This window comes from Mesocricetus auratus, unplaced genomic scaffold (genome assembly GCF_017639785.1).
Source record: "Mesocricetus auratus isolate SY011 unplaced genomic scaffold, BCM_Maur_2.0 Super-Scaffold_100046, whole genome shotgun sequence".
NCBI classification, from domain to species: domain Eukaryota; kingdom Metazoa; phylum Chordata; class Mammalia; order Rodentia; family Cricetidae; genus Mesocricetus; species Mesocricetus auratus.
Window position 1 is genome coordinate 7,034,183 of NW_024429223.1, and position 19,422 is coordinate 7,053,604.

Sequence of the window (19,422 nt, forward strand, 5' to 3'; positions counted from 1 at the left end):
AGAGGAAAGTTTAAGTCAGATGTGGTGCCACAGGTTTATAATCCCACACGGAGACTGAGGTGGAGAATCATGAGTTGAGGTCAATTTGAGCTGCATGGTGGGTAAAGAAGAGAATTAATTTATTGCACACAATAAGTTCCAGAGAAGTTCAGGGCTGGCTGATTCAATGGTTTGACTACACCCTGTACAATTCCACTTTTCTTTTAGATTTTTTTATTTTGCTTTATATGTACGAGCATTTGTCTGTATATATGTATATATACCAGGAGTGTGTCTTGTGCCCACAGAGGTCAGAAGAGGGTGTCAGATCACTTGGGACTTAAGAATGGTAGGGAGCATCCAAATGGGGGTTGGGAGCTGAACCCAGGTCTATTCAAGAACAAGTGCTCTTAACTGTTGAGACATCATTCCAGCCCCAGAGATTCCACTTCTCTCTCTCTCTCTCTCTGTCTCTCTGTCTCTCTCTCTCCTCCTCCCTCCTCCCTCTCTCTCTCTCTCTCTCTCTCTCTCTCTCTCTCTCTCTCTCTCTCTCTCTCTCTCTCTCTCTCTCTCTCTGCCATCTTCTGTCTGTGGTTTCCTTTGAGTAGTGGCTTTCCTTCCTACTAGTTTCTGATTTTGAAGTAGAGGCTGAGTCCCAGTGTTTTACTGACTTTTCTATTGCTGTGAAGAGACATCCTGACAAGTCATGACAAGAGAAAGCATTTAATTGAAGGCTTGTTTACTTTCAGAAGGTAAGTTCATGACCACCACAGCAAGGAGAGTGGTGGCATCTAGTCATAGTGCTGGAGCGGTAGCTGAGCACTTACATCTCACCAAAAGCATGAGGTTGAGGGAGAGAGAGAGAGAGAGAGAGAGAGAGAAGAGAGAGAGAGAGAGAGAGAGAGAGAGAGAGAGAGAGAGAGAGAGAGAGAGAACACTAACTGGGAATGGTGTTGACTTTTGAGTCCTCAAAGACAACACCCAGTGGCACAACTACTCCAACAAGACCATACCTCCTAATCCTTCCCAAATAGTTCTGACAACTGGGACCTGGGCATTGAAATCTATAATCCTGTGGGGGTCAATTTCATTAAAAATATCACATCCAGGTTTCTTGTCCTGACATGACAGTCCTTAGAGGAAGACAAGGGACTTATTTACAAGCTCTTGTTCTGTATCTTACTCTTAGAAACAAAGGAACCCCTCTACTGCCCTATTAATTTGCAATAGTCAGGATAAACTAGGTTATACATCAGTAAGAAAATGTCCTAAAGCTTCAGTGGCTTCAAATAAAAGTCTGTATTTCTCTGTTGATTGCTATGGTAAGGTCAATAAAGGGGCTGTCTTAGACACTTTTCCCGCTGCTACGGTACTCTGAAAGAGACAACCTAACTTAAAAAAGGTATATTTTGACTCACAGTTCAAGGGCACAGTCCATCACGGTGTGATGTCATGGCAGCAGGAGCTTGAGCTTGTGCTCAGCTAATGTTCTCACTTTTATACAGTGCTGTACCCAAGGCCAGAGAATGGAGCTGCCCACTTCAAGGAGCCCAATCAATATGATTCTTCCCAGTCCTTCCCAGAGGTTAAATAACCCCTCACAGTAGGACTGGAGGCTTGTCTCCTAGGTGACTGCAGAAAATCATAGGGCGGAGGAGCAAAGGGAGCATAGCTGTGGAGAGTTTCCCACTGGCCTCCAGATGCTGTAGATTTCAAATGACACACATGACTTCTGCTCATGGTATCAGGTAGGGTTTTATGGTCCAGCTCAAACACAAACGTATCAGGAAAATTTGGGCAAATAACGCTAAAAATTGCTACACCTGTTCCTATTGTTCAAGATAGGGTCACATGTCCATTTTAAAGCTAATCCCTGGTAGGCAATCTAGGATATCCATGAGTGCTTTACAGTAGACATTTGGATGGTGGTGAGTGGTGACTGAGCTAGCACAGAGACTTCCACAGTCTGTGAATGTAGCTGAGATAGTTGGGGGGTACACACTGTGAGAGTTCCCTGACATTCTTAGCCTCTAGATGACTCTGAGTCAGGGTTACCTTTTCTTTGTTGTTGTTTTGTTTTTTGTTTTTGGACAGGATTTCTCTGTGTAACAATCTAGAACTGTCCTAGAACTTGCTCTGTAGACCCACAGAGATTAGCCTACCTCTGCCTGCTCTGTGCTGGGATAAAAGCCATGTACCACCACTGCCTAGTTGTACTCGTATTTTATCACATAGTCTATCTCATTTCTTTAAAAAAACGTGTTGTTGCCCCTGCTGTCTTTTTTTTTTTTTAGTGTTTGTTTATTATTCGAATGTTTGCATGTGTGCCTTCATGAATTTATGGGTGGCATGTCCATTCAAAGTCAGAAGATGGTGTCAGATTCTCTGGAACTGGAATTACATATAGTCCTAACCCACTCAGTGGGTGGGTGCTGAAAAGTGAACTTGGGTGCTCTGGAAGAACAGCATGTGCTCTTAACCATGGAGCCATCTCTCCAACTCCCACCTCTGTTATCTTAATGACAAGACATGGCGAAGTCATGATACCTAGTTTGGAGGCATTAGCCCATGGCACTCACTCTTACTTTAAGGCGAGCCGAGACAGACAGATCCTGGTGGGATGTTCAGTGAAACTTCTTTGAAGGACAGCTTGACCAAATGATGGCCCATGAGGGGACCCATAAGTGCCTGATCACAGCAGCTTTGTGGACTTTCACCAAACACCTGCATGGAGCAAGCTCTAAGACTGTGGTAGACTTCTCAGAATTCAAAGTCTCTGATACATCATGGCAGGTCATGAAACATATAAACCCCTGCTATCTGGGCTCAGGTTGCAGGGGCCTCTGGTTTTGTCTAGTCCCTCAGTGTGTGGCTGAGGTTATCTTTGGGATCTAGTGGATATACTTAGGATGAGAAGGCATGACTGTTTTCAAAATACAAGTCTTAGTGTTAGGAGCCACCCATTCAAAAACATGAAATTTGACAGAAATTATAATGAGTATCTACTTGGACTTGACCCTGTTTCCATCCTTTTCCTCATAGTCTTCCTCTCCTTCATCTTCCTCTGTGCTAGGGGTGGAACCCAGAGTCTTGCCACATTCCCTGGTTTTCAGAGCCAGCATCTCACTCTGTAGCCTAGGTTGGCCTTGAATGCATGCTCTTCCTGTCTCAGTCTGTCAAGCTTTGGGATGACAAGCATGCCCCACACTACAGCCTTACAGAGCCGAATGATTTATGAAGGCTGTGGTAATGAAAGAATATAGATTGTTTTGAAAGAGTCACCAGAGTCCGCATTGAACCTTGGCCATGTCTTAGCCAGACATCATTCTTAAAGAATGGGGCCCTACTTAGTATCAAAGTTTTCGAAACATTGACCTTGGTCATGCCAGCATCCAGAGCCACACAAAAGGTTTTTTTCTTTTCTTTTTCTTTTTTTTTATAAGTTACCTGATGTGTGGTTGTTTTGTGACAGCAGTCTGAAAAGGTGAAGACATAGGTCCAAGGCAGAAAGACATCCTAGGCTCATTTCTGGAACCAAGCTGAAGCACAGTGACCAGTTACCCTGGTTGGTCACCCGGCAACCCTGATCACTCCAGCAGCTTCATCTGAGCCAAAGGACAAAAGGAAGCCTGGATGAGGAAGCAAGAGAAGGCACAGATGCAGGTGTGAGGACCTAGTGGGATTTGGGGGATAAGCACTTCCTTTGTCTGCCCCACAGGGAAGCCTCTGAACACGGCCACATGTGTTTTGAGGGGCAGAGACTCTGCATCGGAAAGGAAAGAGCCAGCATAGTACTGAGCTGCCACAAGATTCCAGACTCAGCTCCAGCTGCCCTTCTCCAGGAGCCCCTGAGGCCCTCTGTCTTCATTATTTAAGGCTATGCTCATGTCTTACTCAACACAGCCAAGGAGGGGCTGCCACTATAAAAAGCTCCTGCATTGGGGCCCCTCGCAGCTATCAGGCACTCCACAGAGGACCATAAGCTTCAGCGTGAGGACTGTAACTATCTGTTACATTAATTAGGCTGCCGGATAATAGCCTGTTCAATGGTTATTGCAGTCTATCAATCCTGTAGGAAACACAGGGAGGAGCGTGGAGCTGGCAGGGTTCCTGCCTGGCAGAAAACAGTTTTGGTTCTTTCTTGTTAATGGGGATTTAAACTCAGTGGGAGTTTAACTTCTGAAGACACAGATGATTTGGGAAGAGGTGCAGCCATGTGACCCACTCGTGGTTGAATTCTAGGTAGATGCATCAGTGTCCTTGGCTAGCAAATGGGCTACCAGTGTGTACTTAGGGCTAGTTGGAGTTTGCTGTGGCAGGGACAGCTTTGGAAAGTTCCTGGTCCCTGGTTTGGAAGTCAGTGCTGGAGAGCCACAACTCCGGGTGAAATCACACACAAGAACTTTATGCCCTACATACCTCACTCAAAGTTTTTATTTTAAAAATGACCCTGAGGTACCAGGAGGGCCATGGTCACTTGCTTAAGGTCACAAAAAAAGACAGGCAAAGACCCACTTTTCTGGTACCTCTCAACTGTGCCCACCTTGATCCTGATATTTGGGACCTGCTTCTCCTGCCTCCCTTCCCACTCCTCTGTTCTGTGAGCTCTTGGATGCAGGCCTATCCCCACCTGTTCAGTCCTGCTGGCCCCAGTTTCTCCATCTAACAACCTGCAATGCATGTCTGCCCTAGTTAGCCCGATGTCCTTTGGACCACTTGGCTGTGGGCACATGGAGGTTCAAAGAGGCAGAGACTGCTTCTGAAACCTTGCTCATGGGTGCTAGTCTCATGCCTCATAACAGTTTCTGAGAGGCTGTGGTGGAATATGCCTATAGTCTGCCTATAATCCTAGCATTTGGGAGGCTGAGGCAGGGAGATCTGGCATTCTCCAACCAGCCTGATCTATATAGTAAATTTCAGGCCAGCCTACTCTATCAAGGTAGAGATCCCATTGAAAGAAAAAAAATCAAAGCCAATCAATCAGTCAAAAAAAAAATGGATGGGAATATAGGTCATGGGTACAGTGTTCACCTTGGAGTTTCAAGGGTGGGGCTTAGTTCCCCGAATTGCAAACAACACAGAAAACCATGCTCCTGTGTGCCTCTGTACTGTCTGGTTTTGTGTGTCAACTTGACACAAGAGTCATTGGAGATGAAGGGGCCTCAGCTGAGGAAATGCCTCCATGAAATCCTGCTCTCAGGCATTTTCTCAATCAGGGATCAATGAGAGGGCCCAGTCTATTGTGGGTGGTGCCATCCCTGGGCTGGTCGCCTAGAGTTCTATAAGCAAAGAGACCGAACAAGTCAGAAGAGCAAGCCAGTAAGCAGCACCCCTCCATGGCCTCTGCATCAGCTCCTGCCTCCATGTACCTGCCCTTGAGTTCCTGTCCTGACTTCCTTCAGTGGTGAACAGCAAAATGGAAATACAAGCCAAACTAAAACCCTTTCCTCCCCCAATTTGCTTTCTGGTCATGGTGTTCTGTCACAGAAAAGAAACCCTAACTAAGACAGCCTCCAAAGCTAACCCCGGTCTAGGCTACAGATATCGCTAACAGGCCATGGCTATCTCCTCACTGGTCTTGTGGTCCTTGTCCTGGTCTCTCTGGTCTACTCCTCTACTCTTGCCCATTTTGCCCTGACTTCTTCCCAGACCACCCATAGCCTGAAGCTTTCAGTTGCACCCAATCTGGGTACTCCCTAGGTCGTACCCCATGCCAGTTTTCCTGCCTGCCTTATTGTATGGTAGATGTCTGACCTCATTCTAATGTTAGTTCCTACGGGACATAGGTATATCTCTTCCTTGTATTCCATAGTCACATGGCCTTCCTCACCACTCACTGCCTTACTCACTAAATTGGGGATGGCCTATGGGGTGGGGACCAGAAGATTCAAGGCAACCACACCCTAGTGACTGAAACACTGTTGAATCCCTGTCCTCCAGAGGTCCAGGGTGGAGAAACAGCCAATATTTTGAGAGGTGGCAGTAAATAATAAAATACTGTATTCGGTGACACACTGAAATCCTTAGGATTTGATGTTTTCTTGCTTTGAATTTGTAGTTCTTAGGCAAAAGCCCTTAGTAGCCTGGGTCCTCCTAAGTGGCATAAGATTACCAGGGCAATGCTTGTATCACTCCAGATAACTGCTAAGCTTGCACTTAGAAGCCTTAATCATAATTGGTGTTGTTGTTGTTCTTCCTTTTTGTTGATAACACAGCTTCTGGAGCATTTAAAAAAGACACATTTTATTATTTATTTATATGCATATGTCTGGGCTACAAAGATTCATTGAAGGACTCTAAGAAGGAGTGGCCAGGAAGGTTGGGAAGGTTAGGAGGGTGGGGATGGAGGAGTTCCTGGGTGGGGAATGGTTACCCATGTTAAATGCTGATTGGAGGGAGGTCAAATGAGAGGAATATGGAGACAGCCTTAGGCTTTGCAAAGATGCACCGCATGAGTGAACTGGTGAGAGGTTGGTGGAACAGCAGCAATGCAGTGTTTACATCTCAAACCATCCCAACCACCACCCAGCCAACCTGCCCTATCCCAGTGAGATCCACTGTGCCCGGTCCACAGTCCAATGTCACAACCCTCCCCTCTCTTTAAAGCTTCTCTCTCTTCATCCCTTCCTTTGTCCCCATCTTCTTCCCTTCCACACTCCTCCCCTCCTGGGAGCTCTGCCCGATGGAGTATGACAGAAATCTTTTCCGTAAATGCACATATAAAGGCTGAGGCCTTTGCTCCTGAGTGCTATCTAGGTGGCTGGGAAACATCTTTCTTTGTCATCTCCTGGGGCACGGAATGGTGAACCCTCAGGGCCCTGTCCATTCTGGATTTCCTGCTGCTCCAACACATTTCCTTTGCAGTCCATCTCTGTGTTTGCGTACTTAGCAATGCTTGTCCTTCACAGCTCGTGAGAAATTACCAAGGATGTTATTGACTCCAATTTTAATTTGTCTAGCACTCTTGGTAATGATGTCTAGTTAAGACATCCATTAGAGGCCTATGAGGTTAATTAAATGGACAATCCCAATACAGTTCTAGTAGAGCCCCCTCTATTAAATTAATATTATGACATTTAACAGATGTCTTAATGAGGCATTATAGTTAAGAAATGCAAAGTAAATTAATGCTAAAGACATTGTCCAGAAAGTGAGCCTTTTACATTAATTGATGGATTCGTGGAAGAATCTTCACATTCATTCTTCAGAACCTGAAAGACTGGTCATTGGGGGATCCTTCAGTATCCAGAGCATTCTGGCTCAAGAATCTATGGTCAAATCAGACATCACGACTGGAAGAGTCTTAGATGCCATCTGAATGTACCATCCTCAAATGCTGGTGACTGGAGGGTAGGTGTCACACCTGGAGTCTGACTCAGTATGACTGAAGTGCTGCATAGGATCCACTGCTGCGGACATGTGCCTGTTTAATCTGGTGCAGGAATCCCAGGAGCCTGATCTCGCAGGCCTTTATACGATCTAGTTGTCCCATTCAACAGATTACCATCTGATCAGAATTGTGTATCCTGCTCTGTGGTTTAGAAAGTTAGCAGATGTTCCTGCCATCTCTTGGCCACTAATGAGCTGGGTGCAACCTAGGGCATCTCTTATGGGATTGAGACTGGTCCCTTTCCCACATCTTCTACTTGGTGGGGAGCACAGCAGGCAGACCTTTCCAGGCCGTTCTTTGATTTCCTGGGTTCCTTATGATGCTTCTGAACCTGGCTGGGACTGGATTCTTCATATCCCATAGCTTTCCTCAGGAGCCAACTCTGCCCATCCTTCATGTTAGACTTTTGGCCCTGTGATAAAATACGTGACAAGGAAGGCATCACTGTGCTCATAGCTTCTGCCATCTTTGGGGGAAGGGGGGCACAGTGAAACAGGACACACGGCAGACAAGATGTGGAGAGAGCAAGGATGCCTGTGGGGCTGCCAGCTTTCTTTTCTTGTTTACAGCTCTTGAACTTAGGGAATGAAACTTCCCACGAATAGGGTGGATTTTATATCTCAGCTAATCCTCTCTGCAAATTCCTCAGAACCACACCGAGAAGATCAGTTTTAAAGCATTTCTCAATCCAGTCATGTTGACATTAACCACCCCGGCATTCTACACATCTACAACCTGGCTGTGCTGGCCCCAGTGGAACAAAGAGGGAGGAGTTTGGCTGCTGACAGCTCCAGGACTCTGGATAAGTCAAGGCCTATGAAATTCAAAATGGGAGCTTGGGTTGTAGCAGTTAGGCTGAGTTGGCTGGTAGCCCAAGCATACCATACACCAAAGAAACACCAGGGATATTCAGGCCATTGTCTGTGGATGGGATCCAGGCTGGATGTTACTACCTTCCTGGGAGGTACAGCCAACTGCTTCTATTTAGGAATATTTCAGTTGTTACTGAGGTGTATACTAACCCCCCTCAAATTCCCATGTTGAAGCTCTAACCTCCAATATAACTATGTTTGGAGATAGGATATTTAAGGTGGTAACTAAGGATAAATGAGATGTTAATTCAACGAGATGCACTAGAGTTCCCCTTTCTTGAGGATAGACCATGTGAACAATGAGAGGTGGCTGTTGAGCAGTCAGGAGGAGGCCTTAGTAGAAACTAATCTCTGCAGCAGTCTGAGCCCTTTCTTGAGGTGCCAACTGCTATTCCCATTGGCTTCTATGGCACCCTTCCTGAGGCTAAAGTTTCTCTAGTGAATGGTTTACATTCAACAGAGCTGGTTGTCACACATGATTCTCTACACCCCAAATCTCACAAATGGTGACAGAGCTACTCTCCATGAAGCTGTGGGGATTTGGCTAGTCATGTTCCATGAGTACCAAGTACAGTTTCCCTAGGACTAGTACGTGGGAGGATGCTGCGGACCTTGGTCCCCTTGGGAGGTTAGGGAGACAGCAGCAGCACATCCCAGACAAGGCAAAGAGCAGACTGTGTGGCAGGTGAGCACCACATTGTCTCCCTTGAGAGAGACTGTCCCTAGCTAGTCAATGGAAACTCGAGTGCGGTCAGCAGAAAAATGTTGCACTCAGTAAGTGGCTTCAGCAGCTTTTCAGGGAAGCAACTGTTTGTGCTCTTCACCTCACAGAGCGGTGGGGATGAAATTGTCTGCTCCAAAGTACAACCATGCACTTTGAGCTGCTTAGAACAGCAGCTCAAATAAGGAACATATAAATAAGGAACTTATACACACTTTCAGCAGTCTCTTTCACCTCCCTGTAGCTGTCCTGCTGGGAAGAACATGATCTGGAGCCAGACCTTCTTGTTCAGATCTCAGCCTTTCTTCCCCAGTCCATGAGACCTTGGGCAACGATCACTTTCAGGCTGAGGGTTCGTGTGTGATGCAAACCTGGGTGACAAGGACTGTGTGGTAACATGGGGGTCAGGTAGGCCATGGCAGTGACATGAGGACTGTTGCAGATAGAACCAGGGCCTGGATAATCTCTAGGATTTGGGGGTGCACTTTGATTTCTGAGAGGGAGTAGGCTGTTTCTCAGTCATATAAAGAACACCAGGCTCACTCATTCCTCTTCCATCCAGTGTAGTCTGATTGGGAGGCACCAAGGAATTGAGCACCAGCATAACTGCTTACCTGGGGTGAGTGACTGGATGTGTTCTATTGCCAGGGGGAGCTTCTGAGCCTGACAGCAGACACTTGCTTGTTTTGGTTCTTTTGAGACAGGGTTTCTCTGTGTAGCTCTGGAGCCTGTCCTGGAACTTGCTCTATAGACCATGCTGGCCTTGAACTTGGAGAGATATGCCTGACTCTCCCTACTGACTGCTGGAATTGTAGGTGTGAACCACCACCACCAAGCACACTCACTTTTTACAAGCAAGGGGCAACTGGCCCCTCAACCAGGTTTCAACAACAAGACCTCCTGAATACTGGCACAGAATGACTAGAGCCCACCCATTTCTTATGCTAGCCCTGACCTGCAGTTCCAATGGCCTTGTGCAGAGAGACCTCATTTGATCTCACATAGTAGAAAAGTTACAATTTCAGCAGCAAAAATGGAACTAAGATGTCCAAAGGTATTACTGTTGGAGACATGGCCTTCTTAGATCAGAGACATGCTGTTGGCCTACCTCTGGAACCATATGAATACAGCAAGAAGCTTGCTGGTAGGCTTGCCTACCTGTATCCAAACAGCAGCCAACAGGTACTGGCAGACCTGGCCCTCTGCTGCATTCTCACTGCTGTATGAAGCACTGAGTCATCTAGCAAGCTCACTACGCCTAAGTGTGTGACACCAGCAAAGTAAACTGTAGGCAGATCAGAGTTTGGACCAGGGATGACATCCAGAAAGCAACAAGAGGTGGTAGGTGGCCACGGGATGAGGGAGCCTCAATAACCCCTTCCCTTTCAACCCAGAAGTTTAAGACTGATTCTTTCATTTATGCCTGTAATGTGTTTTGTTATTAACTGAGTAATGGATTCAGCACAGAATGTTTGTGAAACACAGAAAAGAATGAAAGATACAACCTATCGGCCCCCTTCTTCAAATCAGCCAAGGTTAGTCCCGGTGTATTTTCTGCTAGTCTTTCCTCCCCGGAGAGGCAAATCTCTACCTCTGACTTCCTCTGTGTTGCTCAATGTTCTTCCGCCACTCTGCTTCCTGTGGACTAGAGGCGAATCACAGCCAGAACGCTCTCCATGGATAAGCGGGCACTTAAGGTGTTTCCAGTTCTCAGCTGCCAGGGACATCTCAGTCTCCAGTGGCAAAGAGTTCACAGGTCAATTGTTCCCTTTACTTTGAACTTCTTGGCAGACCTCTCACTTGACCGAAGCTGGAATTTGCTCCCGTAAATGTAGGAAATGAAGCCATCAATTTCGATGGTGAACACGCAATTTAGCTTGGGGATAACTGAAAATGAAAGAAAAGGAAGAGGAACAACATGGGCAGATTATGTAGAGCATTACTCATACGTGTTTGCATTAAGGTAAGTGAGATGGGTGTGGCGGCACACACCTTTACTGCCAGCACTTAGGAGACAAAGGCAGGCAGCAGGCAGATCTCTTGAGTTCATGCCAGCCTAGGCTATACAGCAAGTTACAAGCTAGCCAGGACTAAATAATGAGACTGTCTTAAAAAAAGAAGTATATAGGAATGCAGAGCCAAAGCCAGAATACCCAAGGAAGACCTGGGCTATTTGATTCAGTCTAAATAAAAGTCAATGCCTAATTTCCAGGTTCTGAAGTAATTAACTCAATTCCCAGAACTGAAGGTTCCCAGGCCACCAAAGCCGGTTTCCCATACAGTTTTGCACTGGTTCTCAGATTTGTGCTCAGTGGGGAAACTTCTACACTCCCACCTTAGACTTATAAGACAAACAATGAAGCAGGCCTGTGGGGTAGCTCAGGTGTAGAGAACAGGATTAGCAGACAGGTCCTGGGCTTCATCTCCAGCGTCAACAGATGGATGAGTACAAACCGCCATCTGTTGTTTGAATCTTGGATTTGTGGGCAAGGTTAGGTAACAGGGATATTGGAAGATTCAAAAGTACCCACTGGAGCAGTGCTAACCATGCTAAAACTCAAGAGTGTCTCCAGCAAGGGTGCAGTTCTCAGAACTCCAGGGACAGGCAGTTTTGGTTCCTCTTGCCTGTCCCTTACTCATTTAAGAGGTGGTGACCGTGGCAGGTAGAGGCCTCAAACAGACCTGGGCCCAAGACCCAGTCAAGCAGTTCCTCTGTCCTGTTTATGGACAGGCTGCTGACTGTGTTCACAGATGTCTCTTGGGAGTCACAGGGCAGGGGCCTCTCTCTAGGGTTAATAAAACAGCAAGCACATGCAGCCTGTTAGACTCCACAACCAAATGGAACCTGGGAACCACAAGGAAGGGAGATATGTATGTGACACCCTGGGAACACAGCACACACCTTTCAGACGGTCTTCTTGGGTGATGATCTTGAAGACATGCTTGGTCTCCTGCAGAAGGATTCCTGTGACTCCCACATAGGAGGGGCACTTGGATTTCGTGACTACAAAGGAGAAAAGCAGTTGAGGATAAGGCCTGGGTAGTGCTGCATTCACAGCCTGGCCTCAGGGACTAGGAACCTGGCCCTTCTAAGCTGAGGAAGAAAGTGCCCAGAGGATAGTGGCTCCGTAGCTGGGCAATGACCAAGCCAGCAAGAGCCCAAGCTTCCCAATTCCTTGTCCTGGGCGTTGCAATCTCTTGGCTGTTTTTAGGCGTCCTTTGGCTTTTGGGCAGGGTTCTGGATCCCAGAGGTCATATGCAGAACCAACAAAGCCCAGTTTTGTTGCTTTAATGAGGCAAACGCCATGGGCAGGACATCTATCATTTGCTTTTAGGTCTCCTGAACTTTTCCTGGAATGCAGTCCTTCTACAGAGCTGCCCAGCAATGAGGCCTGAGTCACTCACGGGCAGGCCCCTGCCCACTTCCATGCAGTCAGCATCTGGAGCAATCTATGTCAGAATCTGCCTGGTGGGTGCTGGGGCAGGACACTGAATGAGATGGCCTGTCTCCTGCTCCTGTGAGCTGAAGCTCTCATGGAGGACAGTGTATAGCAAAACATGGGGCGATTCTACTTCTTGATACTGATAATGGTTATGAAGAAAAGAACAGATTAATGAGTGTGGAGGGGAACTTTAATGGTGGTAGACTCCGAGGAAGTGACATCAGGAAAGGGACCTGAGTTACAGCAGGAGTCAATACAAGAGCCTGCAGAGCCCCTCATTGAGAGAAGGACCCATGCAAAGGCACTTGGTATCCAAGTCACACAGGGGCCAGCCCAAGGCCACTGAAGACTTTTACTCTGAGTGGATGGGAAGCTGCTAGAGGGTTAGAACAGGCAAACGGCAGCCGGCAGTCTGGTGTCTGACGACAGACTTCATTCTGGGCATTTAATCCGGTGTTCACGTGGGAATGAAACAGTAGGTGGGCTGGGGGAGGCTGAGAGAAAGGAAAGCTTCCACAGCAACTCGAGGGAGCTGGAGGTAGGTTAGATTCAGGAAGTGGGTGTGTCAGTTGACGTGAGGTGGATGGAGGATCAGGAAAGAGGTAATGTGTGTGTATTTCCTAGGTTTGGAGCCCGAACAAGCTGGATATAGAGATCATCTGCCATTATCGCAGATGAGGAACCCAGGTCGGAGAGAGCTGACCTCAGGGGAGACCAAGGGCTCTGTGTTGGATAGGTAGTTCGAGGTACATCTTGGATGTCCAAGTAGCTGTTGGGTGCCATGGGGTGAATGAGTCTGGCAATTACAGGAAAGGTCTGCACCTGTGATGGCGCCCTGGAAACCAAGATGAGAGGGAATCTGCCCCAGAGTCCCAGCTAAGAGGTTAGGTGCCAACAGTGTGAGCCGATAATACTAAGAGACCAATTAGTGTGTGTTTAACGAGGGCCCAGGGTGGGTCAGGTCACAAGCATTTTGATCCTTAGTGCTTGTAACTTAGAGATACCACAGGGATGCCAAGTGATAGGCAACAAGCTGAATCTGGCCACTGAGTAATAATCTGCAGATGACCATGTGCTCCATAGAATTTACCTGAAATGATAGCACCATGAAGATCTGCCTTTAGGAGCTTGGCCTGAATCATCTGCGGCTGCCTAGGAGGTGAAGAGAGCCACAAAGAAGAGTTGGTAACAAAGCAAAGAGATCACAAACACTCACAGACAGCTGGTTTCTCAGGCTGCCTCTCTAGTGCTCTACTCCATGTCAGGCTTCAGAAATAGAACTCACGTGTCTGGCTTGAGCCCGTGGCACAGGTCACGGATATACTGCTTCCAGAGTTCATGCAGAGGAAGGAAGAGACTGTATCTGTCATAAAGTCAGAAACAGGTAGAAAGTTAGAACCATGAGTTTGGGAGTATTCAGCAAAACAGAGCTGGGCTCCAGGCTGAGAATGAGCCTGAGGGAGGACTTGAGACCGTGTGTAGGTCTTAGGTTCCCCAAAGCCAATGTGACCAAGGCCAAGTGCAGTCCCCTCCTTCGACTTCAATTTCTTCCCTGGTAGAACCTTTTCAAGGCTAAATTTCTGCTCTCAAGAAGGGAAGAGGAGGCTCTCTGCCTTGATGCCCTTCCTGGTGGCCAGTTATAGGTGTGATGGTGCAGCCCCTGGCTCAGAGCAGGTAGAGCATCTGAAGGTGGCGATGTAGCATCAGCCATAACAACCTAGGCGCTGTTCACCCTATCTCCTTTTCCCAAGAGAAATGAACAAATGAACACCAGTCTTGTTTAACCCCCATTGCAGGAGTTGAGGGTTGCCAGGCAGGTCCATGTGTAAGGTAGCAGGGTTGTCTGGAAGTTAAGAGTAGAGGAGCAAAAGCTTTTCTCTGGGGTTGTTATCATTTGTCTTAGTGCCCACTCACACAAAGACAGGGTCAGAGTCAAGAACACCAGGCTCCAATCTGAAACAAGCACCTCCTGCAAGGACCCCAGGGAGGCAGCCCCAGGGCACCGTGGCACTCTCGTGCCTTCTGGGACACGGGAGGCTGTATGGCCAGAGTGTTATACAAAGAAACCTATAAGTTGTGGTTGTAAACACAAACTCAGAACTATCTGGAGGGAGATACCCTCCCACAAGACAGTGATGCATTCCTTTCAGAAACTTCTGAAATGCATATGCAGGACCTCTCCTTGGAAGTAACCTTTGATTGTCTCGTGACATTAAAAGCTCTAGGAAAATACGTATTAAGGAATATCATGATGTTCCTGTTTTCTAGAAAGCCATGGGAACAGACTCACTTATTAGTGAGGAGACTAGGAGAGAAGCCAGATGATGAAAGACCTCAGTCTCACCAAGGTCAAGCCAAGGCACAAGAAAACTGGTAGGGTGAGGCTGCCCCCTTGTGGCAGAAGGCAGAGAAGCCTCTGAGACTAAGGGGGCAGGGCTGCCCGGTCAGGCCCTGGAGTCTTGAGGAGTTCACACCCTGACCTGGAAGAGTAGGCAATGGTGAGTGGCAAGGCCTTTAGAAAAGATGGGTGTACCTCTGTTGCTCTGGGTTAATGTCAAAGAGCCTCATGTCTCTCCTCTGTTTGGCAGAGAGGCCTCTGGATTTCTTCTTCTGCTGCTTTGGCTTCTGGCGAGTGAAGTATTCCAAGACCACAGCCTTGCGTTGCAGATGGCTCTCGCAATCTTGCTGGCTCAAGTGCGGTATGCTCCTCTTCAGGAAGGCCCTCACAAAGGCCTCAGCCCGCTGGGTTCCCAGCTCCTGCTCAGAGACATGGTGGTGTGGTTCACTGTTCTGCTCTCAGACACCAGGACCCTTATACCCCATTCCTGAGAGCATCAACTTTGCTGACCTCTCTGTCTATCCAAGTGTTTGCTCCACACAACTGCCAAATGTAACAGCAACACTCATATGCTAACTGTGACACTGTCCCACACTGCAGCCAGGTCAAACACTGACTTCCTGTCCTGTTTCTTTGAGGTTATTCTACGGAGCATTCAAAACCCTTTGTAATCTCTAATCCTTGCGGGGAAGGAAGCTTGAGAAACGGATGAGCCAGGTCATTTAATAAGTCATGACCACAAGAAGTGGAGCCATTCCAGCACCAGGGGAAACTTCCTGGGCTTCCAGGGAGGTCAAGGAGGAAGAATTCCGACTGAGTACCACAGTCCTTGTTTTTCAGCTTTGTGGACCCCATGTGGCTGCTCTTGGAAAGGCCTGCTCTATCTTCACTTTGAGGCAGAAAGTGTGAGTGTATCTCAGGCACTGCTCACTCTCAACAACAGGACATGCAATATCAAGTTACACGAATTCCTAGGGAAGACTGAGTGAAAATACTTCACAGTTGCCCCCAGTGAAATAAGATCTTCAGAAGTAAGAAAAGGAAAAAGTCCAGAGGCAAAAGGTAGTAGGGATAGTTTATAGTTAAGAAAAACTGACTGGCAACAAGCCAAGCTCAGGCCGGGAAGTCAAAATTGAGAACAAGCCTTTGTGTGTAACTTATTTGGGAACTGGGTGGTGTGCCCCCCAGAAAAATAAAAGAGTAAACATCACACTACACCTACCTCTTGCAGGGCTACACCTATCTCTTGGCTAGGCCATTTGCAGGGCTCTTTTTGCACTAACCAGACAATAAAAACAAGTCTGAGGCTAACTGCCAGCTTTAGGTCAACATATCAACAGTGACTGACACCCTCTCTGTGCTAAAGGAGGGGGTAAAAAGACAGAATACACAATATTTGAGGTACTTCAAGGCAGGGATGGCTAAACAGTCCATCATCAATATCAGGACAATTTATTTATTTATTATATATACAGTCTTCTGCCTGCATGCCAGCAGAGGGCGCCAGACCTCATTCAAGGTGGCTGTGAGCCACCATGTGATTGCCGGGAATTGAACTCAGGACCTCTGGAAGAATAGTCAGTGCTCTTAACCACTGAGCCATCTCTCCAGTCCATAATTTGGTTCTTTTAAGTACATATATGGTCTCTCTTTCGTGGGGAAATAAAATTAAAGGTTTACTGACCTTTTAAAATCTTGATTTCAAGGACAGTCTCTTCTCTCTCTGTCTTTCTGTGTGTGTATTTTTATTTATTTATTTTTTGAGACAGAGCTTCTCTGTGTAGCCATGACTGTCCTAGAACTGAGACAACTGCCTGCCTCTGCCTCTCAAGTGCTGGGATTAAAGGCATGTTCCACACAGCCTGGCAGGATACGCTCTCTTTATGAGCCACAAGTGAAGCTTCTGCCCAACTGACAAAGCATGCTGACACACCCAGACAGAATCTGTAACATTCACCCATGAAAGGGGCTAAGCACCGGAACAGGGCAGAGAAGCAAGAACAAGAGAGGTTTCAGGTAGGCAGAGGCTGTCACCGTCACTCCCTACAGAATGGGAGATGACATGAAATCAATGAGTCCAAGTCCCTCAGAGCTGACGCTGGTACCCTAGGAAAGGAGCCTGGCACATGAAGACATCAGCACAAAAGACCTTGATGGGGCCTAACATACTGACTGTAAAGATGAGGAGTAACCCATTGGAAAAGACAGCTAGACCAGTCTTAGAAGACTCTGAGCCATCTTTGCTGTGAAGTCTCCTGCTCCCAGCCCACCTTGGAAAGACTGTACCTGTACATCATGCTCTTTGGCTTCTTTATGAGAAAAGGCATGGTAAATCACAGCTGGGGGATGAAAGACAAAAATAGAAGATTACTTCCTGTGAGGAGTTACTATAATATCCAAAATGTAAAATAACCATAATTTTCTAACTATGACAATAACTACACTTATTCAGAGGAGGAATACTGGGTTAGTATGAAAAGGCAAAGCTTTCTGGGATGATCCTTCTCTTACTCTGCAGTGCCAGGAGACGAAATTCAGCAGGGTTTAATGCACAGCAGGCAAGTGCTTCATGCCGCTTATTTCCATATTTATTTAAAGACAGGCTTTCACTTTGTATCCTAGGCTGGCTTAGAGTTTGCTATGTAGCCCACAGTGGCCTTAAACCCCCAGTACTCCTATCTTAGGCTCCCAAGTGCTAGCGGCTGGGATAACAGACACGTACCACCAGAACTATCCTAGATAGGTCTTACTCTTCTCTCTGGACAGATTTGTCCTGGAAACTCCCAGGATGAGGTTTAAAAAGAGCACCTCTCAGCTGGGTGTTGGTGGCGCACACCTTTAATCCCAGCACTCGGGAGGCAGAGGTAGGTGGATCTCTCTGAGTTCGAGACCAGCCTGGTCTACAGAGTGAGTTCCAGGACAGCCTCCAAAGCCACAGAGAAACCCTGTCTTAAAAAAAAAAAGCACCTCTCAAAGTTTAAATAGTTTAAGAATCACAGGGATAACAGGGATCTTGTTAAAACGTGGGGGTTTTAGTTCCTACTCTAGACTCTGCATGTCCCCAAAAATTTTCTTACCGAAGCACATTTAGTGTTGTTCTGACTAAAATACAAGTTATAATTATGCTTGGGCAATTGCTCACTAAGTAGTGAGGACACTAAAAATGAGGAGATGTTAATGGCTAGGATGCGTTTGGTTGAAACCTGACATTCTGCTGACTACAAGAGTTTAAAACAGATTTTTTTTTCAGGTTAGAATCCATAAAATTGGAATGTATCCTGACCAGATGGATACAATATGTCCAGCATGATGGCAAACTCTCTCTAAACCTCATGCTCCTGTTTCTTATTTGTTTGGAGGAAACCATCATGGTGGCACTGGGGAACAGAGTCTAGGAGTAAATGGGATAAAAAAGGGCAAATGACCAGAATATGTAGCTAACACTACACCCTATACATTCAATCTCTGAGCTGGGTGTGGTGGCTGATCCCATCACTTCAGAGGGAAAGGCAGCCTAGTTTACACAGTGAGTTCCAGCTCAGTCAGGACTCCATAGCTGACCTCATTCCAACAGCTACAATAACAAACCAACCAATAAAAACCCATGTCTGTTCTCTTGGGCTTCCCTGAATGCATGTCTGATCATGGAGTTCCCAGTTTTACATAGAGAATCTAGTTCTCCCTTGAACTGCAGATTGAGACTCTAGTTTGTTTCTTGAGAAAAATGTGCAGGGCCAGGGACCCTAGGAATAACGTTGTTTTACCCACCCCAGATGCCTAGCATCAGAGTTGGAAGACTTCCTGCTGCAGTACACATGTGGTAACTCTGGTTTGTCAAGTAGCTGATTTACAGCGACACATACATATATACATATACACACACATTCATAAGTGTGTATAATTCATTTTAATCTCATTAATGTTCCTAACCCATTTGGAATATATTGATGTTGAGTTATGCCAAGGCACTTGCTCTCTGATAAAAGGACATGGGAGGGGTGAAAATAATCAGATCAGAGGCTTAATCTTTACAGCGTTCTCTCTTTCCTTTAATACCACTCCAGTGTTCATTTCCCGTTCCTGGGAGAAAAGCTAGGCGGTGGAGGGAAGCAATAGTTATCCAGGCAGGCAGGGGCCAGGACAAGCTAACGGCCTTGGATGCACCTCTTCTAATTCTCCTGAGCCGCACTAGCTCCCCTGGGGATACCACACACTCATCCTGACATCTATTCTAGCTTAGAGCCCGAGCCGGCCGATTCACACACGCACACACTCTGGGGGCCTCGATTGCTTTTGTGTACTCCGGAGTCAATTCCCTGGAGGTTGTCTTGGGAGACTGTTGTGACAGGTATCCCTGATTCAGCTTCCAGTTCACGAACCCTCTACACTGCCATCCGTCCCAATTTCGTGTCTCCCATCCCACTCACCCTTCATTGTCGGCCGGCTTTCCCGAGCGCTCCGATGAAGTCTACTTCAGGCCTCACTCACTCCTTCCCTTTCTTCGCTCTGTTCAGCAGCTTTCAGCCACCAGGACTCTTTTTTTGTTGTTGAAATTCCCGCTGGGGGGGGGGGGGAGATCCCTTGTGCCCAAGAAACAACGTAGGCACAATTCACACGCAGACTAGCTGCACCGACATCAATGGACCGCGACCAGACTTCGGCTTTGGCGCCTTTCGTGA

General features: G+C 47.0%; 1 protein-coding gene across 1 annotated transcript; it reads right to left on the reverse strand.

Moving 5' to 3' along the window:
• Nucleotides 1-6,205: 6,205 nt before the first annotated feature.
• On the reverse strand, nt 6,206-19,418 carry Pop4 (POP4 homolog, ribonuclease P/MRP subunit). The gene is made up of 7 exons (XM_013121848.3): nt 19,171-19,418; nt 17,030-17,082; nt 14,939-15,162; nt 13,691-13,768; nt 13,496-13,557; nt 11,865-11,966; nt 6,206-10,849 (listed from the first exon to the last, which is right to left on the reverse strand). The coding sequence occupies exons 1-7, from the start codon at nt 19,175-19,177 to the stop codon at nt 10,713-10,715; spliced, it is 663 nt and encodes a 220-aa protein (XP_012977302.1). The 5' UTR covers nt 19,178-19,418; the 3' UTR covers nt 6,206-10,712.
• Between the last annotated feature and the right edge of the window lie 4 nt (nt 19,419-19,422).